This window comes from Lepidochelys kempii, chromosome 9 (genome assembly GCF_965140265.1).
Source record: "Lepidochelys kempii isolate rLepKem1 chromosome 9, rLepKem1.hap2, whole genome shotgun sequence".
In the NCBI taxonomy this organism is placed as follows: Eukaryota; Metazoa; Chordata; order Testudines; family Cheloniidae; genus Lepidochelys; species Lepidochelys kempii.
Window position 1 is genome coordinate 48,240,233 of NC_133264.1, and position 26,900 is coordinate 48,267,132.

General features: G+C 42.5%; 1 protein-coding gene across 8 annotated transcripts in view; it reads left to right on the forward strand.

Moving 5' to 3' along the window:
- The window catches only part of STAG1 (STAG1 cohesin complex component), a 380,157-nt gene that overhangs the window by 88,485 nt on the left and 264,772 nt on the right, over positions 1-26,900 (forward strand). For all 8 annotated transcript variants that reach the window (XM_073360216.1, XM_073360223.1, XM_073360219.1 and 5 more), the window contains 2 exons: positions 4,348-4,515; positions 25,902-25,998. In XM_073360216.1, coding sequence (XP_073216317.1) covers positions 4,348-4,515; positions 25,902-25,998 — 265 coding nt within the window. The remainder of the gene's footprint in view (positions 1-4,347; positions 4,516-25,901; positions 25,999-26,900) is intronic.

Consider the following 26,900-nt stretch of genomic DNA (forward strand, 5'->3'; position numbering starts at 1 on the left):
GGCAGGGGTTTTTACTCCCGATATTTCCTAATCCTCAAGACAAAGAGCGGGCTTCGGCCCATTCTGGACCTGCACAGACTCAACAAGTTCATGGTAAAGTTGAAGTTCTGCATGGTTGTCTTGGGCACAATCATACCTTTCCTGGAGAGTGGTATGCCACCCTCGACGGGAAGGATGCGTATTTCCACATAGCTATTAATCCAGCACAGAGACGCTTCCTCTGCTATCAGTTCATGGCCCTCCCCTTCTGTCTCTTTGCGACCCCTGAGTGTTCATCAAATATATGTCAGTCGTGGCGGCCTTCCTCTGTCGACAGTGGGTGCAGGTATACCCTTACCTCGATGGCTGGCTGGCTAATCCAAGGATGCACCAGGGAACAGGTACAGTCCCACCTGTTGGTCATGGACACCAACATGTCCACCAACAGCTGGACCTCCTCCTCAATGTGGCAAAGTCGATTCTAGAACCGACCCAGAGAATAGAATTCATCGAGGCGGTTCTGGATTCCATGCAGGCACAAGCCCTCCTGCTGGATGCTCGTTTCCAGGCTATAGTGGGCCTTGTTTGAAGCCTTTAGAGCTTCCTGACCACGTCAGCAAGAAGTTGCCTGAGTCTTCTCGGCCACATGACTTCCTGCACATATGTAACCAGGCGTGCCAGACTTCGACTCCACCCGTTGCAAGCCTGGTTAGCATCATTCTATCTCCAGGTGGAGACAGCCTGAACTTGGTGGTCACCATCCCGGAGTGGGTCCTGGCCTCCCTCTGCTGGTGGCTAGATTGCCGGGTGGCATGCAGAGGAGTCCCATTTCAGAGTCCGCAGCCCTCCTTGTCTCTGGTTATGGATGCATCAGCCCTGGGATGGGGCGCCCACCTCGGGGACCGTCAGACGCGGGGCCTATGGCCTCCGTCCGCGCTCTCCCTTCATATCAACTTCTGGGAGCTGATGACGGTGCGCTTTCCCTGTCAAGCTTTCCAGGAGCGACTGCAGGGTTGTTGTATGGTGGTCCTCACAGACAACACCATGGCCATGTTCTACATCAACAAACAAGGGGGGCCCACTCCTTCCTCCTCTGTCAGGAGGCCGTTGGACTGTGGGAATTCTTCATAGCCCGATCTTATTCACCTGGTGGCATCCTTTCTGCCTGGGGTCCAGAACATGCTGGTGGACCGCCTGAGGAGGTCCTTCTGCTCCCACGAGTGATCGCTTCAACCGGATGTCATCCACCCCATCTTCCGAAGGTGAGGGTTTCCCCAGGTCGACCTGTTTGCCTCTTGCAGCAATCAGAAATGCCTGGCTTTCTGCTCCCCGGGCTCTCTCACAGACGCCTCCTGCTCCCATGGACTGGTCGTCTATTTTACGCCTATCCCCCATTCCCTCTTGTGTACAAGGTCCTGCTCAGGGTCCTGCTCAAGCTGACTCTGGGGCTGGAGCACAGGGACAGGGCGTGAGTGATTCTGATGGCTCCAGTGTGGCCCAGATAGCGTTGGTACACCACGCTATTGAAGCCGTCTGTGGACGCTCCAGTCCCATTGCCTGTTCTTCCTGACCTGCTTACTCAGGATCACGGTCACCTCTACCATCCTGACCTGCAGTCTCTCCACCTCACGGCATGGATGCTGCATGGCTGAACCCTTCAGAGCATCTGTGTTTGGAATCCATACAGCAAGTACTGATGGGCAGCAGGAAACCCTCCACTTGGGCCACATATATGGCTAAGTGGAAGAGGTTTTTATGCTGGTGCACCCAATGCAGCTTGCCCCCTCTCCAGGCGACCATGCCTCTCATTTTGGACTACCTCCTGGATCTGAAGCAGCAGGCCCTGTTGGCATCCTCTGTCAGAGTTCATCTTGTGGCCATCTCGGCGTTTCACCTGGGTGCGGATGGCCACTCTGTCTTTACCAATCCCATGGTTGGCAGGTTTCTCAAGGGCCTGGACCACCTCTACCCCCAGGTTCGGCAGCTGGTCCCCACATGGGACCTTAACCTGGTCCTTTCCAGACTCATGGGGTTCCCGTTTGAGCCGCTGGCCACCTGCTCCCTCCTCTATCTCTCCTGGAAGATGGCTTTCCTTGTCACTATCACGTCAGCGCGGAGTGTCTCTGAGCTGAGAGCCCTCACCTCGGAACCCTCTTACAGTTTTCCATAAAGATAAGGTGGAGCTTCGGCCTCACCCAGCCTTTCTCCCAAAGATTATGTCGGCCTTCCATACCAGCCAGGACATTTTTCTCATGGTTTTTTATCCAAAACCACATTCCAGTCCCTGGAAACAGTGGCTGCACTTCCTTGATATCTGTAGGGCCCTTGCCTTCTACATTAAGTGCATGAAGCTGGTTAGGAAGACGACCCAGCTCTTCGTTGCGGTGGCGGACCGGATGAAAGCCCTCCCGGTCTCCTCAGCAGATCTCTTTATGGATCATTTCCTGCATCCGCGCTTGCTATGATCTGGCTCGTGTACCGACCCCAGCCCTCACCGCTCACTCCATAAGGGCTCAGGCCTCGTCTGCCAGCTCTGCAGAGCAGCAACTTTGTCCTCAGTGCACACTTTTGCCTCGCACTGTGCCATTGTCCGGCATGCCAGAGACGATGCGGTATTTGGTAGAACGGTACTGCAGTCCATGTTACTTCACTCCGACCCCACCGCCTAGGTAAGGCTTGGGGGTCACCTAATTGGAATTGATATGAGCAAGCACTCAAAGAAGAAAAAATGGTTACTCACCTTTGTAACTGTTGTTTTTCGAGATGTGTTGCTCATATCCATTCCAAACCCGCCCCAGTTCCCTTCTTTCGGAGTAGCCGGCAAGAAGGAACTGAGGAGGCGGTGGGTCGGCTCAGGTATATATTGAGCGCCATGAAGGCGCTACTCCAGGGTGCTCCACAGCCGACCCACTGGGTGTTACTAGGGTAAAACTCCGTGCATGCGGCATGCGTACACATAATTGGAATGGATATGAGCAACACATCTTGAAGAACACCTGTTACAATGGTGAGTAACCGTTTTTTCCGGAGCTTTGGGCAGCAGTAAGCTCAGTAGAGAACTTTCTTCACAAAATTCCCCAAAACAGTTTTACCATTCACATGGCAAGTGACAACAGAACGAGAGTGGCCTGTGTACAATTATGCCATCAGAAGATTAACTCTTTATAAGGGACTAACTGTCTTGAGCAAAATGATTTACATACATGGCAAGGCTGATCTGCAAGCTGTTTGGATCAGGTAGACCACACAAAGGGGAGCTATAGGTATGAAGGAACTAAAGAAATCTTATATTAAATTACACAGATTCATAGGTAGAACTCCTGTTGACTTCAGGAGGGCCAGGATTTCCACCACCAATTTAGTGGCAAGAAGCGACCATATCATCAATTGTATTTGTCCATATAAATCCAATTATTGATTAATTTTAGTGGTGTGGAAAGAGAACAGCTAAGCCAGGGGTGGCCAACTTGCGGGTCTTCAGAAGTTAATATATGCCTTGTATAAGCACCAACTCTGGGGCTGGAGCCACAGGCGCCAACTTTCCAATGTGCTGGGGGGTGCTCAACCCCAGGCTCTGCCACAGGCCCTGTGCCCAGTCCACCCCTTCCTGCACCCTCCCCTGAGGCACTGCCCTCGTTCTTCTCCCTCTCCCCCAAAGCTTCCTTCACGCAACGAAACAGCTGATCAAGAAGTGCAGGGAGGGAGGAGGAGGCGCTGATCAGTGGGACTGCTGGTTGGCGGGAGGCACTGGGAGCGAGGAGTTGGGGGGAGCTGATGGGGGGCTGCTGATGTATTACTGTGGCTCTTTGGTGATGTACATTGGTAAATTCTGGCTCCTTCTTAGGCTCAGGTTGGTCACCACTGAGCTAAGCCTTTCTTATGGGCAAATAAGGAGCTAATAACAAGCTGTAGTTGGATGGTGATGAAGGGGAGGAACACATTTTCAGAATAACAATGTGCGGTTGGTCCCTGTGAACTTGGTAATTGTGTCCTAAGGTAAATAGGATGCAGTAATTCTGTAAATAAGATTCACTAGTTATTGTGTGAGTATATGACAGAGATGTTTTTGTTGCACTGACCATAATTTTTAAATTTCTTGTCTTTTATGCATAATTGCAAGCATGATATTGCATTGTTTTATGTATTTATTGTATTGGTTAAGACTAGTATTATGGAATATGTCCTGTTAACTCTTTGGTGCTAGGAATTCATACTTCATAACTTGACATTACACATAAAATGCCTACTAAGTACTTATCACAACAGTTGTTTATTGATATGTATAAATGGTTTACAAGACATTTCGAATTAATTCATTCAAATGTTATAACTACACCCAATTTTCATTATGCTGTTCCCTTTATTTAGTCTGCCAATAAGAAACCTCGAAAGTCTCCAGGAGATAAGAGCCGTTCTGAACCTGGAACTAGAGGAATAGGTCGTGGAAGAGCTAATGGTCACCCTCAACAGAATGGAGAAGGCGGAGACCCTGTCACTTTGTTTGAGGTGGTGAAACTGGGGAAAAGTGCGATGCAGGTAAAATAACTAATGTGGTGTTTGTTCATCTTTGTTACAGCTTGATCACTCAATATTTTCACTAAACTGTAACAAACAACTTTTGTAAACTAGTGTGTAGTAGTTGTTTTTTTTGATGACCTGTATCAGACTGACGGAATCTCTAGGTATTATGTTAAGATTTTCCCATCAGCTTGTATGTTGAAGTAAAGAAAGAAATATGGAATGTGATCAAGCTGGAGATTATATGTGGAATAACCATAGTCCTAGAAGAAGTCTTCTACTTCAGTTAATTTCTTCACTATTTTGTTATTTTAAAATGGAAAAACAAGTGAGTACGAATATTAGGGAATATATTAAAGCAGCTTTTTATGAAGGTTATCATGTATTAAGTATAGCAAGGCAGAAAAGATGTGAGATGTTTAATCACAGCAGGTAAACTTTTCAAAAGTACTGAATTGGCTTAGAGCCCAAGTCCCATTTTCAATTCTAGGGAAAAGGATTCACAGCCTTCACCTCCAGGATTACAGGCTTTGGCTAGTGGAATCATTCCACTAGAATGGGCTAGTCAATTATTTTTTGTCAAGATCCAGACTCCAGAGAAAATAATTTAAATTATAATAATATAAGTAAATAAAAAGATTTCGGGGTCCATTCAAAAGCGTCTGGATTTGGTCTGCCATCCATCTGTTGACTACCCCTGCACTAGAGCGTTGATTTTCACTGTGGACCCCTAGGACTGCAGTAACCTTCCTGGTGCAGTGTAGGAATGAAGTATTTTGACAACTGAGTAGTAGAGGATTCAGATATTGGGAAGGAAGGTAAGGTTATGAGAGAAATGCTATGCTTGGTCTGATGCTTATATACGTATGAGCATCTCTTAGGGAGACTTAGGCTAAACCACTTAGGTGCTTTTGAAAATTTTATTCTAAATGACTTAGGCGAAGTCCTAATTTCAAAAGTCACTTAATGAATTTAGGACTCTAAGTCTCATTGACTTTTAGTAGCACTTAGGCTCCTAAGTGCCTATGTCACTTTTGAAAATGAGACCATCTGAAGTCACTTAAGCCCTTTTGAAAATTTTACGCACCAGACATAAATCCATGATGGGACTGGATTGTGGATTAAAGTAGAGAATGTAGCAGTAAACCTGAAGAAAATCAGAATTCTAAAATCTTTTACATTTTGTAAATTTGGGGATGTAGGTGTTACTCCTCTTATCTAGTAGGTGAAGACGGAACAAATTTTCTCATAACAGAACTATGGAAATCTTCCTGATGCATTTTCTTCATTTTGTTTTACTGCATCAGAGCTATCACTTTTGTTCGTTTTCAACACATTTTCAGTTTTGCTTTGGCAGGATTCCAAGGTTATTTTGGAATTTGTTTTCAGTTTTATTATGAGGTAGGAAATATGATATGATCTGTGTTGGGTGTTTATCTGAGAGCCATTGATATAAATGGAAGCCAGAGAAAAGGTACAAATGACTGCTTTGCTGGTGGAGATTTTTTTTTATTTTTTTTGTGAGTGCCTTTGTGAGTGGAACTCAGTTGTTTAGGAATAGTTGCATTGCTTCTGTTCTGAATAGGATCCATAAATATAGCAAAACATAAAGGTGGTGGGAATACAGACTCCAATGGTACAACCTCTTCTTGGCAAATTTCAAAGGAGAAATTTGTGTGTGTGTTGTGACACTTTGGGATTCAATTCAGAAGAAACTGAGATAGGGAGAGTAGCAGTTCGTTCTCTCTCTCTCTCATGAAGGACGTGTGCTGAGCTTGTTGGAAGAGGGGACTTGTTAGAGGGCAGGAGCCCTGGGCACATGAAGAAAGTAGTAGTGTGGGCGAGGTCGCTCTCATGCCTGCGGTAAAATTTTCAGAAATGCCTAAGTCCCATTTTCAATAGTAGCTTAGGCACTTAGGTGAAATTTTTACTCCGGTCAACAGTAAGAAATGACTCATTACTGACAATGCGTGTTAGTACACATAGATCTGAAATTATGCATAACACTTGTTTAGTTGCAAGTGTAGACAGAGAATAACCACGTTCACCAGTGTTCCTGAAACCACAGTTAAAAACTGGTCAGACTTGGATATATATATATATATATATATATATATATATATATGCCTTTTCTCCCCTTTCATTCCTTTTGAGGGCCTCCATGCTGACTTGTAGAGATTGTTGTATGCAGTGTTGTTGTAGCTATGGTGTTCCTGGGATATTAGAGAGACAAGGTGGGTAAGGTAATATATTTTATTGGACCACTTCTGTTGGTGGGAGAGACAAGCTTTCAAGCTGACACAGACCTGAAGAAGAGCTCTATGTAAGCTTGAAAGCTTCTCTCTCACCAACAGAAATTGGTTCAATAAAAGCTATTACTTCACCCACCTTGTCTCTCTTATAGAGCTCGTGACACGATCATTTGGAATGGACAGAGTTGTTGTTAGTGGCTCTTTCTGTGCAGATCTTTGCAGTGCACAACAGTAACATTATTGAACCTACCAACTTTCAGAAAATGCTACATATTCTTTTGTTGGTAAGATGGCACTCTATCTACATATACATGTGCACAGATGTGTTTTTTTTTTAAAAAGTGCTGGGTAATATCTCTCTTCCTATAATGGAAACTGAATCTTTTCAATCAATAACATAGTCTTTGAAATTACAAAGCAACTTTACTGCTCTTCTGCTTCATGTAGTTTTATTTTCAGGCCGTCCTCATGTTACTGTTTACCCTCAGGAGATCTCTGTGCTCCTAGATTTTTCTGGCATTGCCTTTGCGAACTCATCAAGCTCAAGTGAACTCACTTCACATTCATTGCAGACCTTCCCTGTATCTTGATCTGTGGTAGGATTCATTTGTGTCTTTTGTTCAGGATAAGGTTCTTCTAAGGGAATTGTAATTGAAGATGTAGAGTTGTTTGTATTTCTACGATGTGCTACTCTTTGCAAATAGTCCCTGCCCCTGTCTGTTGTCTTTTTTGTTAGGTGTTGCCTGTACTCATATTGACCGTTGTATGTGGAGTTCAAAGAGCCTTTTGGTATCTGTGTCATAGTAGTATTTGGCTTGTTGTCATTGCTGTTTAATTTGTTCTCTCAACCTTTCCACTGCAGCTTTGTTCAAAAGTTGTTCTGTAAGTAACAGTCTGTATGTGGTGTGACATGAGATGCCATGCTGGCCTGCTCTCCATGCCTTCTGTTGGTGTATTTTCCCAGTCAAGTGATGCTGTCAATGGGTCTTTGTCATGCCTGTGCGCCTTTTTTAGCAACTACTTGTCAATCTTGAGAGCTGCTTCTGCTTTACCATTAGACTGGCTGTGATGCAGAAAGGATGTGGTGTGTTCAAATCCTGCTTATGCTGCAAACTAAAAATTTACCTACAGGTCTACTGAGATCCATTATCTGTAGCTACAGTTTATGGGATTCTGTGCTGATTCTTCATAGCATTAAGTGGTAGAAACTACTCTTGTGTGCATGGGATTTTTTCCTCATAAAATCAGAAATTATAATCAAGCATTCGGAGGGATACTTGATTTCCTAATAAACATAGATCCATGCCTGACTCGCTCTGCGGTAGACCAAATATTTAGTGTATCATGAGAGATTTGCTAGGAATTCATTGCAGATACTTCACTGGTGTATGAAATCTTTGACTTCACTGCTTATGTTGGGCCTACACAGGACATCTTAACCTAATGTAAACATGTTTCAACACCAACAGGCTTCAGTGAATGAAAGCTAGCATTTCAGGATTTCAGACCTTTAGATCTTTACCCTACTGCCTTTATATAGAATACCATTTTGTAGTGTCAGTATATTTGAAGTGAATATTGGCTAGACAAAGAAAATCTAAGTGGCTTAGCAGATGTCTTCCTGTCTGGTCATCCTGACATAAAGACTGTTCCAAATGCTTAAAATTGACTGTGCAGTTGGGTATGTCGGTATCTGGGTCACTTGCTTATCTGTCACACAATAGAAATCTGCTTGGTTGATGTTCCTGATGCAACTCCGCCTCCTGGTGCATGTAGAAGATTTCATAATCTTCTACATGCAAGGGCTGTCAAGCTGTCTTTTGGCATTCGTGCTGTGGACAAAAGGTATGCACAGTCAAAACATCAGGATGAACATCGAAGACGGTCTTTTGCATCGTACATTCAAGTGATATTTTTGATATTTCAAGATACTTTGGCGCTGTTAACAATAGCTTTTTGAATATTGATTCCAAAGGTTTGTTGTCTTTTTCTGCATGGATATGATCATGGCCCAGGAGATACTGGTCAATCTTGGTATATGAAAAAGTAGTGAGTAGGAATTCTCTCTGTATTTGAGCATGGGTTTGCTTTGTTGGAAAGTGTGTCCTAGAAGCAAGTGATGACTTGCTTTGACTGATCATTTTGTAATATTGCTGTACCCATTCCACATTCAGTAGCATTATATTAAATTATACCATAATATTTCAGGATCAGATGGTTAATTGCTCACTTTTGGACCTGTTTGAAAGTCTTTAGCTTATGGATTTCCCAACACCATCCTACATCTTTTTTAGTCAGTCTTTTAAGGGGTTTACCGGTCTGTGAGAAGTATGGAAGAATTAACAAATCTCAAAAAGGACTATATTTTTTGCACATTTTTGTTGACTGGGCATGTCCAAAGTTACTCAAACCTTTTTGTGGTCTGGTTTTCATAGATTTTTGAATCCAAAAGTGACCATTGTTCTAGGAGAGCAAAAGAACGTTGAGACTGGTTTTCTGTTTCAACTTCACTTTTCTAAGTGCTCTAAAATCTACAGTTACTTGGATTGTATTAATACCTGGTGTGCCTCATAGGGATGTGGGGTTCTGATAGTGATCCCAATTTGGGCTGACTGGAAAACTGCCTCTTTATCACAGGTCCAGGGTTGGTTGTTAGGGAATGTCCTGATCATTGAATCCAAGTTCACCCCTGGCATTGAGAGCTGAAGTCCAACCCAGGGCAGAAATCTGAATTAAAAAAAGGAAGCAGGCATATTGCACCAGTGATCCTCTAGCAAAGACAATTTTTATTTTGAGGAAGTGCAATCCAAGAAAAGCATAACATTCAGAAGGTGCGAAAACTTTTAAAAAAGAAAACATAAACTATACAGGCAAATGCTCTCTGGGAGGGGAGGAGTAGACGGAGGGAGGGGTTGGTTGGTCAGGTGATGGGGCAGGGAAGGGGACTAGAGGGAGTGGGAAGAGGATGTGTGGGACATTGGCAATGGGAATGTGGCGGTGTTGAATTCTCTTATTTAATTTGTTCCTCTCACCAACAAACCTACATGCATTTGGTTGGAGGCATTCTTCTTTCTTATATGTTCTCACCATTACTGTAATCCTGGCTGCATCCACACTTGCTTCTTTGAAAAGCTTCCATTGTTCTTCTATGCAGCGTTGTTGTAGCCATGTTGGTCCCAGGATATTAGAGAGACGAGGTAATATTTTTGTTGGACCAACTTCTGTTAGTGAGAGAAACAAACATTTGAGCTTACACAGAGGTCTTCTTCAGACTCTAGTTTTTCTATGTCATCTGTCAGTGTTTTTAACTCTACGAATCTACTGGGGAGTTGCACCTTGAAATGCACCTTTGCTGACACATCTGCTAAATTTCTACTATTATGCTCACTGCCTTGAGTGAATATGTCGTCTTTAGTTTTATTTTGATTGTCCCAGTGACAAGATGGTCACTTCCAACATCAGAGCTTGTATACACCCTGGTGTGCAACAGTTATCTTCACCAAGACCTACTAATGAGAACGTGTTCAAGCTACTTCTGGATGAAGACATCATTTGATCTTCTTGTCAGTTTGTCTGTTCTTGTGTGAGAATAGTGTTTCCCCAAATGCAAAGATGATCTTGTCTGCAGAGTTCAACAAAATATTCACCATTTTCATTCTGCCTTAGGATGCCATATCTGCTCATAATGTGTTCATATCCAGTATTATCAACAACAACCTGTGCATTTAGATCTCCCATCAGGATAAGGATGTCATATTCCTTGGTATTGCCAAGGGTACTCTGCTGTCTCTCATAAAAACAGTCTTTGATCAGTTTGTCATTATTAGTTAGTACTGAACAACTGTGTCTTTTGCATAGATCGTCAGTGAGCAGTCTGTATTCTTAAATTAACAGGTTCCCATTCTTTCAGTAGCTTCCTTACTCAATAATAAGCCTTCTTATTTCTGATGTTTATCATCCGAATAGGGAACAGTCACACTGATAATTTGCCTTTTCCAGTCCATCTCATCTCACTCAGTTCAAGTATAATTAGGCCAAAGATTTTAATTTCTCTGATAACTCATGGCAGTCTGCATGTGCTCCAAAGCGATCTAACATTCTAACACCGAATTCTTTTCTTAACCTTACTTGTGAAGATACCCTGTTTCAGATGGAGAGCTTCCTTGTGGCTTTGATTCTCCATCATTACAATGTTGGCTAGATTTACTGGTTGGCCAGAACTATCTTGTCTTCTGTCCAGTGGATTGTAGTTCTCTACAGTTGGTGTTTGTATTTGCAAGTCTGACACTTGCCTATGATTTTTGTTTCTGTAACAGCATTTTTTACATTTGTTAGCCTGACTCTCAACAACCTACCAGGAAGGTATGTTTAATCTGGCTTCTACCCTTTGACCTATCTGTCTTTGGTGACCCTACAAAGAATTACACTCCGTCCAGCATAGCTTTCAGGGTCTTCAGAGCTCTCAAGCCTTCCCATCATGTCAAGGTACTGTCCCAGCTATTCTAGAACAAAAATATGCCAATAAAGACAAGGAAGTTAAAAGATCAGCCAGAAGAGATGAGAGAATAGATGGAAAGCAAAGCAAGAGAAGCTGAGAAGGTGTACAAGAGAAGGGATTATAAAAAGCTTTTTCTAGTATCCAAACACCTGACATCACAGTTCTCAAATTGTTGAGGCATTGTGAAGGCTTTGGACGGTACACTTTTAACATAGTGGAAACCTGTTGGATGAAACATGACAAGGCTGTGCTCAACCAGCCAGAACCATTAACACACATTCAGTGATGCGAAGAAATAGCAAACTTACCTATATTCCCTGAGAAGATTTATTGAGAAAAGCTTGGAATACCTGCCGAAGATTGTTTTTAACTTCACTGATGTTACAGAAGCATTTGTTAGTGTCCACAGAGAAGCACTCTGGAAGATCTTGACACACTACGGAATTCTAGCAAAGATTGTTGTTTTGATATGTCTTGTATGACAAGTCTGCATGCTAGGCTAGAGAGCAGACACAAAGAATAGTTTTAAGATTTTCTGGTGTAAGTCAAGGTTGCCATACTATCCCCACTTCTGTTCTGCATTGTCATAGACTTTGGGATGAGAACAGCGATGGTTGTTGCCGAAGATACCGCTATTGTTTGGGCAAGAGGTAAACTGCCTTCAAATGTATGTGCTTAACTACCAGGCATTACTTTCAAAATATGACCTTTTAAACTGGGATTTCATTACAGTATTTGACAATCTCCCAGACGATGTTTGAGAAGAGTTTAATTCCTTGGTTATGGAGGGCCATTTTGTTGCAAGGACTTCTTTTCGGGCAGCACTTTTTGCTGGTGACACAGCTTCTGGGGCAGTGGTGACATCTGTCACAAAGCATAGAGCCTCATGGCTTTAGTTGTCTGGGATCCCTATAGAAATACAACAGACTCTTGAGGAACTACCTTTTGGGGGATGCAGTCTCTTCTCTGACAAGACTGATGAAGCGTTGCATTTTCTCAAGGATTCTCAAGCATCACTACTTGGCTTGTTGTCTTGGGTTCTGTACAGCAGCCTTACAGAGGAGGCAATACACATCTCTGTATAGACAGCTTTAGTACGCTTCCAGACAGGCTGATAAGTCTCAGGGGCATCTTAAAACTCTGAAGGCCACCAGATCCTACTACTCTAGACACATCACACCGACACTCATCTGTTCCAAAGCAGTCTGTGACTGCTTTCCTCCCAATCACTTCCCTTGGAAACAAGTTGTGCCATTTTTTTTGGATCAGTGAATTCTGAGAACTGTGAAGATAGGTTACATGATTTAATTTCAGGTTTCAGAGTAACAGCTGTGTTAGTCTGTATTCGCAAAAAGAAAAGGAGTACTTTTGGCACCTTAGAGACTAACCAATTAGAGCATAAGCTTTCGTGAGCTACAGCTCACTTCCTCAGATGCATATCATGGAAACTGCAGCAGGCTTTATATATACACAGAGAATATGAAACAATACCTACTCCCACCCCACTGTCCTGCTGGTAATAGCTTATCTAAAGTGATCATCAGGTGGGCCATTTCCAGCACAAATCCAGGTTTTCTCACCCTCCACCCCCCCACACAAATTCACTCTCCTGCTGGTGATAGCCCATCCAAAGTGACAACTCTTTACACAATGTGCATGACAATCAAGTTGGGCTATTTCCTGCACAAATCCAGGTTTTCTCACATCCCCCCCACCCCCATACACACACAAACTCACTCTCCTGCTGGTAATAGCTCATCCAAACTGACCACTCTTCAAGTTTAAATCCAAGTTAAACCAGAACATCGGGGGAGGGGTAGGAAAAAACAAGAGGAAACAGGCTACCTTGCATAATGACTTAGCCACTCCCAGTCTCTATTTAAGCCTAAATTAATAGTATCCAATTTGCAAATGAATTCCAATTCAGCAGTTTCTCGCTGGAGTCTGGATTTGAAGTTTTTTTGTTTTAAGATAGCGACCTTCATGTCTGTGATTGCATGACCAGAGAGATTGAAGTGTTCTCCGACTGGTTTATGAATGTTATAATTCTTGACATCTGATTTGTGTCCATTTATTCTTTTACGTAGAGACTGTCCAGTTTGACCAATGTATATGGCAGAGGGGCATTGCTGGCACATGATGGCATATATCACATTGGTGGATGTGCAGGTGAACGAGCCTCTGATAGTGTGGCTGATGTTATTAGGCCCTGTGATGGTGTCCCCTGAATAGATATGTGGGCACAATTGGCAACGGGCTTTGTTGCAAGGATAAGTTCCTGGGTTAGTGGTTCTGTTGTGTGGTATGTGGTTGTTGGTGAGTATTTGCTTCAGGTTGCGGGGCTGTCTGTAGGCAAGGACTGGCCTGTGTCCCAAGATTTGTGAGAGTGTTGGGTCATCCTTCAGGATAGGTTGTAGATCCTTAATAATGCGTTGGAGGGGTTTTAGTTGGGGGCTGAAGGTGACGGCTAGCGACGTTCTGTTATTGTCTTTGTTAGGCCTGTCCTGTAGTAGGTAACTTCTGGGAACTCTTCTGGCTCTATCAATCTGTTTCTTTACTTCTGCAGGTGGGTATTGTAGTTGTAAGAAAGCTTGACAGAGATCTTGTAGGTGTTTGTCTCTGTCTGAGGGGTTGGAGCAAATGCGGTTGTATCGCAGAGCTTGGCTGTAGACGATGGATCGTGTGGTGTGGTCAGGGTGAAAGCTGGAGGCATGCAGGTAGGAATAGCGGTCAGTAGGTTTCCGGTATAGGGTGGTGTTTATGTGACCATTGTTTATTAGCACTGTAGTGTCCAGGAAGTGGATCTCTTGTGTGGACTGGACCAGGCTGAGGTTGGTGGTGGGATGGAAATTGTTGAAATCATGGTGGAATTCCTCAAGGGCTTCTTTTCCATGGGTCCAGATGATGAAGATGTCATCAATATAGCGCAAGTAGAGTAGGGGCTTTAGGGGACGAGAGCTGAGGAAGCGTTGTTCTAAATCAGCCATAAAAATGTTGGCATACTGTGGGGCCATGCGGGTACCCATAGCAGTGCTGCTGATCTGAAGGTATACATTGTCCCCAAATGTGAAGTAGTTATGGGTAAGGACAAAGTCACAAAGTTCAGCTACCAGGTCAGTATCGGGGATAGTGTTCTTGACGGCTTGTAGTCCATCTTTGTGTGGAATGTTGGTCTAGAGGGCTTCTACATCCATAGTGGCCAGGATGGTGTTATCAGGAAGATCACCGATGGATTGAAGTTTCCTCAGGAAGTCAGTGGTGTCTCGAAGGTAGCTGGGAGTGCTGGTAGCGTAGGGCCTGAGGAGGGAGTCTACATAGCCAGACAATCCTGCTGTCAGGGTGCCAATGCCTGAGATGATGGGGCGCCCAGGATTTCCAGGTTTATGGATCTTGGGTAGTAGATAGAATATCCCAGGTCGGGATTCCAGGGGTGTGTCTGTGCGGATTTGATCTTGTGCTTTTTCAGGAAGTTTCTTGAGCAAATGCTGTAGTTGCTTTTGGTAACTCTCAGTGGGATCAGAGGGTAATGGCTTGTAGAAACTCGTGTTGGAGAGCTGCCGAGCAGCCTCTTGTTCATATTCCGACCTATTCATGATGACAACAGCACCTCCTTTATCAGCCTTTTTGATTATGATGTCAGAGTTGTTTCTGAGGCTGTGGATGGCATTGCGTTCCGCATGGCTGAGGTTATGGGGCAAGTGATGCTGCTTTTCCACAATTTCAGCCCGTGCACGTCGGCGGAAGCACTCTATGTAGAAGTCCAGTCTGCTGTTTCGACCTTCAGGAGGAATCCACCTAGAATCCCTCTTTCTGTAGTGTTGGTAGGGAGAACTCTGTGGATTAGTATGCTGTTCAGAGGTATTTTGGAAATATTCCTTGAGTCGGAGACGTCGAAAATAGGATTCTAGGTCACCACAGAACTGTATCATGTTCGTGGGGGTGGAGGGGCAGAAGGAGAGGCCCCGAGATAGAACAGCTGCTTCTGCTGGGCTGAGAGTATAGTTGGATAGGTTAACAATATCACTTTTCAGCGACCTCTTTCATGGGTCTGCACTTTGGGAGGTGCAGATTCCTCTGTATCTGAGCTAGAGAGGGAGTGCTCTTTCAACATAGGGGAGGGATTTCTACTCTCAGTACTTCTTTATGCCTCAGGTCTGAGGACTGTCCTAGATTTGCAAAAGCTAAACACGTTTATCAGCAAAATGAAATTTCGGATGGTATCCCTTGCTTCCATTATTCCTTCCTTGGATCCTGATGACTGATGTGCTGCTCTTGATTTGCAGGGTTGCAAATCATGTGGGCATCTAACCGAGCCATAGAGAGTATCTGAGGTATATAGTGACAAGTCTCCACTACCAATATACTGTTCTCTCCTTTGGTCTGCCCTTGGCTCCAAGGGTCTTCATCAAGTGCATGTCAGTTATAAATGGCTCACCTCAGGAGAATTGGCAGGTATTTCTGTATCTGGAAATACAGAAATACCCACTATCTGTTTGATCTACGGCCAGTTCAGTCAAGAAATGGAGGATAACGTGCAGTAAACTCACTCCCTTTTGTTCAGCTGGGTTGATTAATAAACTAGGACAAATCAGTTCTGTTAACTGCCATCTTATGCTAGGATGTTCCATTTTTTCCACACTCTGTTTGGTAGGTTTTTTTAATGGATTATAAGAATTTACCCACCAGTTAGAAGAAAAGGAAGTACTTGTGGCACCTTAGAGACTAACAAATTTATTTGAGCATAAGCTTTCATGAGCTACAGCTCTAAGGTGCCACAAGTACTCCTTTTCTTTCTGCGAACACAGACTAACACGGCTGCTACTCTGAAACAACCAGTTAGAGATTCAGTTCTATCTTGAGACTTAAACCTGGTGGTTCTTGGTTCTTCCTGTTCTTAAACCTATTATGATGTAACTAAAGTATTGCCTTCTCAAAAATTATCGGCTTATTCCACCAGATCTCAGTAGCATTTCTAAGACCTATGTGCCACATGGACATTTGCAAAGAGACAACTTAGTCACAGTACATACCTTTTGTAAAGCATTATACCATCACAACTGGTTCGAGGGCTGATCCAGATATTGGAAAATTGTTATGCAACCTTCAGCTCCCATCATCAGAGGGAATACTGTTTGAAAGTCATATCTGTTCCATTTTGGGTGTATACAAGTACTTGAAGAAAAAATGCTTACTTACCTGTACTGTAACTCTAGTAATTTGAGATGTGTTGTGCACATATTTATTCCACAACATGCCCCCCCTCCTTCCTTTTGTGTTAGTCTTATTTCCATCATGCTTCTCAGATGAAGGAACTGAAGAATGATTGTGTGGCTCTGCCCCTTTTTACCTTCAGCTGGTGGGATGAGGCAATAAGAGGTTGTATAAACACATTAGAAACATGAGACAAAGGAAAGTGTAATTTCGCTATTTAGGAGGGAAGGAGAGCTCATAATGGATGACCTTAAGAAGGTTGAGATGTTTCCTTCAAGAAAAGGAGTACTTTTGGCACCTTAGAGACTAACAAATTTATTTGAACATGAAACAATGTTCTCTATGTATATAAATTTCCCCACTGTATTTTCCACTGAATGCATCCGACGAAGTGAGCTGTAGCTCACGAAAGCTTATGCTTAAATAAATTGGTTAGTCTCTGAGGTGCCACAAGTACTCCTTTTCTTTTTGCGAATACAGACTAACACGGCTGCTACTCTGAAACCTGCTTTGCTTCAGTCTTCACTAAAAAAGTTGTGTGACCAGATACTTAACACAGTATTAACAACAAGGGGGAAGGAACACAAGCCAAAATAGGGAAAGAATTCTTTTAAAAGAATATTTAGATAAGTTAGATGTATCCAAGTCGGCAGAACCTGATGAAATTCATCATAGGGTACTTAAGGAACTAGCTGATGCAGTCGTGGAACAGTTAACAATTATCTCTGAGAACTCATGGAGCACGAGTGCAGTTCTAGACAACTGTGGAAGAGCAAGTAGAGTACCCCCCTTTAGCAAGGGGGAAAAAAGAGAACCCATGGAATTATAGAACAGTCAACCGAACTTCAGTATATGGAAGGATATTGGAACAAATTAATTAAAAAATCATTTTGTAAGCCCCGAGAGGATAATAGGGTTATTAGGAATAACCAGCATGGATTTGTTAAGAAAAAATTATGCCAAACCAACCTAATTTTCTTCAACAGGGTTACTAGCCTAGTGGATAGGGAGAAGAAACAGTGATATATTTTGATTTCAGTAAGGCTTTTGATACAGTCCTACGTGTGCATAAGCAAACTAGGGAAATGCCATCTAGATGAAATTACTATAAGGAGGGTGCACTGCTGGTTGAAATCTTTTATTCGGAGTGGTTATCAACAGTTTGCTATCAATCTGGGAGTGCATATCTAGTGAGGTCACACAGGGGTCGATTCTGGGTCCAATACTGTTCAGCATTCTCGTTAATGACCTGGATCATGGAGTGGATCCTTAAGTACCCTATGATGAATTTATGAAATCTGCAGATGACACCAGGCTGGGAGAAGTTGCAAGCCCTTTGTAGGACTGGATTAGAATTCAAAATCACCTTGACAAATTGGAGAATTGGTCTGAATTCAAAAAGATGAAATTCTATGAACTGGAAAGTACTTCATGTAGGAAGGAAAAATCAATTGCACAGGTACAAAATGGGGAATAATTGGCTAGAGGGTAGTACTGCTGAAAAGGATCTGGATGTTCTAGTGGATCACAAATTGAATGAGTCAACAATGTGATGCCATTGCAAAAAAAGCTAATATTTTGGGGTGTATTAACAGGAGTATCATATGTAAGACATGAAAGATAATTGTTCCCCTACTCGGCACTGGTGAGTTCTCCACTGGAGTACTGTGTCCAATTCTGCACACCACGCTTTAGGAGAGATGTAGATAAATTGGAGAAAGTCCAGAGGAAAGCAACACAAATGATAAACAAAATTTAGATAACCTGACCTCTGAAGAAAAGTTTAAAAAAAAATTGGACATGTTTAGTCTTGAGAAGAGAAGACTGAGGGAGGAACCTGATAAGTCTTCAAGTATGTTAAGGGCTGTTCTAAAGAGGACAGTGATGGATAACAGTCTGGTCTCCATGTCCACTGAAGGTAAGCGAAGAAGTAATGGGCTTACTCTTCAGCAATTGAGATTTAGGTTAGATATTAGGAAAAACTTTCTAATTATAAGGATACCAAAGCACTGGAATAGGTTTTCAAGGAAGGTATGGAGTCTGTCACAGGAGGTTTTTGAGAACAGGTTAGACAAACATCTATCAGGGATGGCCCAGGTATACTTGGTTCTGCCTCAGCGCAAGGGTTAGCACTAGATGACCCCTCAAGGTCCGCCCAGCCCTACCATTTTTATGATTCTTGATTCTATGAGCAGATGTGGGGCTCAAGAGCCACCTCTTTGGGACTGGTAGTGAAAACTCTCCGACTTGAATACACTGGGCATGCACGCACTTAAAGTGGAATAGATATGTGTACAGCACATCTTGAAGACCAAGAGTTATGCTAATTAACATGTAAGTAACCATTTTCCAGGTCTACAGGGAGTAAAATAGACACCAGAGCACTTAAGTATCAGGGCACTTGCTTCTGCCTTCAAGCCGCCCAGGCAGATTAAGATTTATTGCTGATTTTTGCACAAGGTATGGACCATGTAGCAGAAAACCATGTGCTATAGTAAACAAAAATTAAAGCTGCAAAAAGGATAATTATTAAAATGTTAAGTGAAGGCCTTTTCCCTCCATCTGTTTAGTGGTGCCTTCATGCTCGGTATGTTTGTTTACTGCTAGCACCAAACCTTTGGTTAGGCTTGCTGGCTACGCACTCATCAGACAGAAGGTTTTAATCTTACCTGTAAGTTATTTTCTCTGATAGGCATTCAGTATCCCCCTGCATGAGAAGGAATAGAAGATTTTTTTCCACTGGTAATTCTTTGGTGTATGTCTGTGAATAGTGCCATAATAGAGGCTCAAACTAATTGTATACGCCCATATTTAAAAAAAAAAGAAAGAAAGAAAGAGAACAAAAACATGCCACCATGGCTAAACAACAGAGAGAAAGAGGTAGTTAGAGAGGAAAAAAAAAGTTTAAAAATTGGAGGTCAAATCCAATGAAGGAAAATAGAAATGAGCATAAATTCTAGCAAGTCAAGTATAAAAGGCCAAAAAATAATTTGAAGAGCAACTAGCAAAAGACACAAAAACTAACTGCAAAAAACTTAAGTACACCAGCTGCAGGAAACCTGCCAAACAATCAGAGGGGGCACTGGACAATCAAGGTACTAAAGGAGCACTCAAGGAAGACCAGGCAAGTGCAAAGAAGCTAAATGAGTTCTTTGCATCTGTCTTCACTGCAGAGGATGTGAGGGAGATTCACGCACCTGAGCGGGTCTTTTTAGATGACAAAACTGAGGAACCGTCGCAGATTGAGGTGTCAGTAGAGGAGGTGTTGGAACAAATTTATAAATTAAACTAGTAAGTCATCAGGAGTGTATAGCATTTACCCAAGAGTTCTTAAGGTACTCAAATATGAAACTGCAGAACGACTAACTGTGATGTGTAACTTATTACTTAAATCAATCTCTGTACCAGATGACTGGAGGGTAGCTAATGTGACACCAATTTTTAAAAAAGGCTCTAGAGGCAATCCTGGCAATTACAGGCCAGTAAATCTAACTTCAGTACAAGCCAAATTGGTTGAAACTATAGTAAAGAACAGAATTATCAGGCATAGAGATGAACATGTTATATTGGGGAAGAGTCAACTTGGCTTTTGTAAAGGGAAATCATGTCTCATCAACCTATTAGAATTCTTTGAGAAAGTCAACAAACGTGGAGAAGGGTGATCCAGTGGATATAGTTTATTTGGACTTTCAGAAAGCCTTTGACAAGGTCCCTCATCAAGGACTCTTAAGCAGAGTAAACTGTCATGGGACAAGAAGGACTCCCTCATAGATAAGTAACTGTCTGAACAAAAGGCAGGACTAAATGCTCAGTTTTCACAGTGGAAAGAGGTAAATAGTAATGTCCCCCAAGGATCTGAACTGGTACCAGTACTGTTCAACGTATTCATAAATTATTTGGAAAAAGGGGTAAACAATTGGGGGGATGGGGGAGAAGGGGCAAAGGCTGCAGGTGATACAAAATTACTCAAGATAGTTAAGTCCAAAGCAGATTGCGAAGAGTTACAAAGGGATCTCACAAAACTGGGTGACTGGGGAACAAAATGGCAGATGAAATTCAGTACTGATAAATGCAAAGTAATGCACATTGGAAAACATCCCGACTATACATTCAAAATAATGGGGTCTAAATTAACTGTTATCGCTCAAGAAAAAGATCTTGGAATCATTGTGGATAGTTCTCTGGAAACATCTGCTCAGTCAAGAAAGGTAACAGAAAGTTAGAACGTTTGGGAAGGGATAGAAAATAAGACCAAAAAGATCATAATGCCACTATATAAATCCATGGTAATCCTCATCTGGAATAGTGTGTGCAGTTCTGGTCTCCGCATCTCAAACAAGCTATGTTAGAATTTGAAAAAGTATAGAGAGAAATACAACAAAAAATTAGGGGTTGTCATAAATATAAAGGGAAGGATAACAACCTTTATGTATGCAGTAAGATAAAATCACTCTGGGCAGGAGGTACAGAATCACTTACCTGCAAGGGGTTAATCAGTTCAATTAACCTAGTTGGCACCTGACCAGAAGGACCAATAGGGAAAGAAGATACTTTCAAATCTGCCGGGGGGGGCAGCAGAAAGGAGGTTTTGTTCGTGCTCTTTATTTTGTTCTCTCTGGAGACAGAGAGAGAGACCAAGCAGGTAATCCAACTCCTACTGAAATGATACAACTAAAATTACAGAAATTGTAAGTAATTGCAAGGAAATACATTAGATTATCTTTTGTTTTAGTTTGTGAATTTTCCCTGTGCCAAGAGGGAGGTTTATTCCTGTTTTGTAACTTTCAAGTTGAGCCAAGAGGGGAATCCTCTGTGTTTTAAATCTTTTTATTACCCTGTAAAATTACCTTCCATCCTGATTTTACAGAGGTGCTTCTTTTACTTTTTTTTTATAATAAAATTCTTCTTTTAAGAACCTGATTGGTTTTTAGTGTCCTAAAAACCCCAGGGTCTGGTCTGTGCTCACCTTGTTAACCTATTTGGTTGGTATATTATTCTCAAGCCTTCCCAGGAAAGGGGGTAAAAGGATTTGGGGGGGATATTTTGCCCGGGGGGGGAAATAGGGCTCCAAGTGGCCCCTCCCTGAATGTTTGTTTAAATCACTTGGTGGTGGCAGCAGTTCTGTCCAAGGACAAGGAAAGGAATTTGTGCCTTGGGGAAGTTTTTAACCTAAGCTGGTGGAATATAAGTTTAGGGGGTCTTTCATGCAGGTCCCCACATCTGTACCCCAGAGTTCAGAGTGGGGAAGGAACCCTGACAGGGGTATGAAACAGCTTCTGTATGAGGAGACTAAAAAGAATGGGACTGCTTATTTTTTGAAAAGAGAGGACTGGTGGGGTGCTGGGGGGTGGGGCATATGATAGAGGTCTATAAAATCATGAATGGTGTGGATAAAGTGAATAAGGAAGTATCATTTACTCCTTCACACAGGTGTCTCCCAATGAAATTAATAGGCAGCAGGTTTAAAGCAAACATAAGTACTTCTTCACACAAGGCAGTCAACATGTGGAACTCATTGGCAGGAGATGCTGTCAAGGCCAAAAATATAACTGGGTTCAAAAAAGAATTAGATAAATACATGGAGGATAGGTCCATCAGTGGCTATTAGTCAGGATGATCAAGGATGCAACCCTGTGCTCTGGGTGTCCCTAAGCCTCTGGGCTAGCCCACACTGGCAATGCTAAAGTGTTGCCATGGCACTGCTTTAATGTGGCTTGTGTAGTCATGGCAGAGCGCTGGGAGAGAGCTCTCCCAGCACTCTTTCAAAAAAAAAAAAAAAAATCTCCACGAGAGGCATAGCTACCACTGCTGGTGCACTGTTTACACTGGCAGTTTACAGCGCTGAAACTTGCTGCGCTCGGGGGCTGTTTTTTCAGTGTAGACAAGCCCTCTGCCTGCAGAAGCTGAAACTGCATGACAGGATGGGTCACTCGCTAATTGCCCTGTTCTGTTCATTCTCTCTGAAGCATCTGGCATTAGTGAACGTCAGAAGACAGGATACTGGGCTAGATGGACCATTGGTCTGATCCAGTGCAGCCATTCTTATGTTCTAATGATATAAGACTGGTGTGTTGAACATGGCAATTAGAGAGTGATCCATCCCCTGTGATACAGTTTCAGCTTCTGGCAATCAGAGGCTTAGGGACACCCAGAACACAGGGTTGCATCTCTGATGTAGGGACAAAATTAGAAAGGCCAAGGCACACAATGAGATCAAACTAGCTAGAGACATAAAGTGTAACCAGAAAACAGTCTACAAATACATTATAAGCAAGAGGAAGAGCAAGGACAGGCCTGTTACTCGAGGGGGGGAACAATAACAGAAAATGGCAGAGGTGCTTAATGATTTCTTTGGTTCGGTTTTCACCAGGAAGGTTGGTGGTGATTGGCTGTTTAACATAGTGAATGCCAATGAAAATGAGAGGAGGCTAAAATAAATTAAGAGCTTGTTAGACAAACACCTGTCAGGAATGGTCTAGATAATACTTAGTCTTACCATGAGCTCAGGGGACTGGACTAGATGACTTCTTGAGGACCCTTCCAGTCCTATGATTCTGTGTTGATTGTTGTGAAACAATGTCACATGGTAAGCTTTAGAAAATTTCATGTGGCTACATGGGTAGAGGAGACGCACATCAGGTCTCAGCCAGTTTCAGTTCTGAAAACAATTTTTAAACTCCAACATATGTGAGTGAGGAATACCTATGTCATCATTAGAGCAGCATTTCCCAAAGTGTGCGAGACAGTGCTGTGGGAGGGCACAAAATATTAGATGAGAGAAGTGGGAAGAGAGCTTTTAAATGTTCTCTAGAGTTTTAGTTTTCGTTTAAAAAAAGCAGTCTCTTGCTCTTATGGTTGCAAAGAAAGCCTCAAAAGTGTGAAGTGGGTAAAAGCGATATATAGATATATGCTTGAGTTTGTAGAGAGACTGAAAGAATAGCTCTCAGGTGTGAACTGCATCATTCATTTTTATGGGTGCTAACTCAGATGCCACTGATACTTTAAACCTCAACTTTAACTGTTTCATTGCTCATCAAAGGATGTAAGAAAGGTGAGGAAGTATCATATCATGCAGATATACTCAAGCATTTTTCAAAGTATGAGGCAGGTTGCAGGGAAGTTGACCAAATTAAGATGGGTATCCCTTCACCTACGCAAATGTGAGGTTGCGGGGGGAGGAGGGGTAGAACTGATTTCATTTTTTTTGAACTGAGGACTCAGTTTGAGAAACACTGATGTGGGAAAGTAATACGCTACCAGTTCATAGAACGTATTTTTAAATCAAATGGGAATCCACACAGAAAATACCGGCGCAAAATGTAATGATGCAGCACAAAACTGATATTTTAGTTTGAGGCCAAACTTTTCTGCCTTGTTTTATTTTGCAAGTAGAAGATCCAATAGTTTAGTTTTGTAAGACTTCTCAAGGAGTATGTGTGTGTGTGAGTGAGTGAGACCGACTAAGTGGCTGATAAACCTCTCAAAGCCAAGGCTTCTCATTATGAAACGTGCCAAAGCACAAAGCCAGAGAGAAACTCTGAGTGCCAAGCGTCTCACTGATGGCTCGTCTTGTCTTCCTGCTCTCCTGGATTAACTGGAGCAGGGGGGCATTTCTGAACAAGGGTTCTGGTTTAGGCTCATCAGTGTGTGTTGGCTTATCTCATGCTAAGTCTGTGACTTCTGGTATATAATTATCCTCCTTGACCCTCTTCGTTGGCCAGCTGACAGCAGAACCCTGGTAAGCGTATGCCACCTGGGGGTGTCAGCATTTGTTGCTGATTTAGAAATTGCACATGGACCTTCTGAGGTCCTACATTTATAGCAGCTTGAAAAGTGGCAGAATTCCTTTAAAGAGTTGCTTTACCCAACTGTTTGGAGACTACACCTTCTCTTTCCTCCCATTGTTTTCCAACCACTGTTAGGGTGCAGAAACCAGTTATGAGTAAAACTGGAATTCTTACTAATTTTAAAGAAATTCCCTGTAAAGCTAACCTTTCCAAAGTAGTGTCTTAAGTCAAAAGAAAACTTGCACAAGACATTGCCCCAGAATAATAAAAAATCTGGCTTCTGCGTAAAGTTCTCTCTCTCTCAAAATAATAGAAAAAGCTGGTTTCCTTTCCATCATGTAACATAAATAAACATTTATTTATTTATTTTACTCAAATAAAAATGTGTGTAATTGTATTGCTATGCTGTTCATCTTTGGAACTAAGGAAACTAAGGGTTTTAGTAATGTTGCTCCCTAAATTAAGGGGTGATAGTGTTGGGAAATGAGAAGAACCCTGACATATTTTACTTCTCTCAGAAGACACAGATTTCATGGTAGTGGGGTCTAGAGGAACCTCATACCCTCTTCTTGCTCCTTCAGAGAGGCTGATGCTCTTTCCTAGCTTTTTTCCATTGTCTCCGCCTCTACCATTTTCCTTGCCTGCATCAGCTGCTGTAATACCATGTGACATCTCTGCTTCTGCCCCAGCAATTATAGAGTACCAGCATTAGGTTTTTAGGATTAAGTTGGTGCATGGGGAACATCTGAATACATTTCTAGTGTGTGTCTTTGCACACTTTCTAGCTGGGTTTGTGTCTGTGCCATACACTCTCTCTTACTCCTTGATTGCCCTCTTCCACTGATGGTCAGTGTTCATTTAGTGCCTTAACTTATCAAGCAGCTGAGCCTGCTCTTCATCCATGGTGACCTAGCATATGATAGATGTCAAACAGCTCTTGTCCTCTGTCTACTTGTCTGTCCCCCTCCCTGCTATCATAACTGTTGATGGCAGACTTTGTACACCTTGTTATGAGTAATGTAAATGTTCCCCAATACTGTGGTCCACACTTGAGTTCTTTGAGACCATTGCTCAGTTTTTTGTTGCAATGCTATAGGTGGCTCTTTGGTTGTCAGCCACAATCAGCGTAAAGAAGTTCCACCTATTATTTTTTAGTTTAGAATGTTTCCCATCACCAGCTGTTTAATCAAATTATGTGCTCTATTTTAAAATTGTGACCCATGGCTCACTGACCATTATCAACATTAGAAAACTTCCATCTTGCAAAATAAATAAGATGCTTATCCCCAGAGAGCGTTACCCTGCTGAAAATGTTTTCTTGGAGGAGTTCTGAAATAAGACAGAATGCTTCTGTTCTCAACAAACTTGTTAGATTGAATAAATACCTCAAGCACAGTTTTGGTTTTTAAATTATTTTGCCTTTGAACAGCTAACTATTTATCCTAGTATAACACTAGAAAACAATGCATGTAGACCTGGGCTCTAGCAGTATTTATTCTGTCTCCACTGGCTAAGGGAAGGCATGTTGATTTCTGAATTTGTACTCACACAGTTGTGGGAAGTACATTCTCAGTTATAAAATTACTGTCTGAAAAGTCATTTGCATTTATAAATCTTTTTAAGAGTATCTGATACATTTTCTCTTTTTCTTGACAGTCTGTGGTGGACGACTGGATTGAATCATATAAACAAGACAGGGATATAGCACTTCTGGATTTAATCAACTTCTTTATCCAGTGTTCAGGATGTCGAGGTACCTTGGAAACAAGTGATTTAAAATAAATCTAAACTAGGTGACAGTTATACAATGTATATTTCAGTGTAAGTGCTGCTAAACATGCAGGAGACCTGGGGTCAAAACTCCTCATGCATGGTTTAGTTGTTGTATTTTGTGTACTTCATGGAATAATTCCAGCTAAAGTTTGTTTGTCGAGAGCCTTCTCTCTCTCTTTCCCCGTCCCCATTCTAAAGAGTACAACTCCTCAGAGATTGGTATGACTCCATCAACTAACAAAAAAGGAGACAGGATTTATTAATCAAGGTAGGTATATATTTATATATCCCTGACTCCCCATTTCTATTACCTCCCGAATCTTTTTTTTAAACCAGAAGCCCTCTGTGCAGCTGTATCTTAACTTTTTCCTTATTTCTTTCCCTCTAGGAGTTAAGTTTTGAAAATTGAAGAGAGCGGATTCTTGTTTATGCTTCAAACAGCAAAGACCACTCATTTGGGGATAGGGCACCAATCATGTCTGTCTCAAATTCCCTTTCAAGCTATCAGGGATAAGGCAATTATCCTGTCCCACCCTCAGACTTTATCCATTGCTGTGGGATTGGCAGCCCTTGTAGGATCTCACCTGCCACTCCATCTTCTTTGTGAGCATACACTAGGTCCGTGGTTCTCAACCCAGGGTCCGGGGCCCCCTAGGGCAGCTGCAAGCAGTTTTCAGAGAGACTGCCAAGCATGGCCAGTATAAGACTCACTAGGACCCAGGACAGAAAGCCTAAGCCCTGCTGCGCGGGACTGCACCCTGGAGCCACGAGCCCTACCACCTGGGGCTGAAGCCAAAGCCTGAGTACCTTAGCTTCGCAGTGCCCCCTGTGGCGTGGGATCTTGGGCATTTGCCCTGCTTGCTATCCCCTAACATTAGCCCT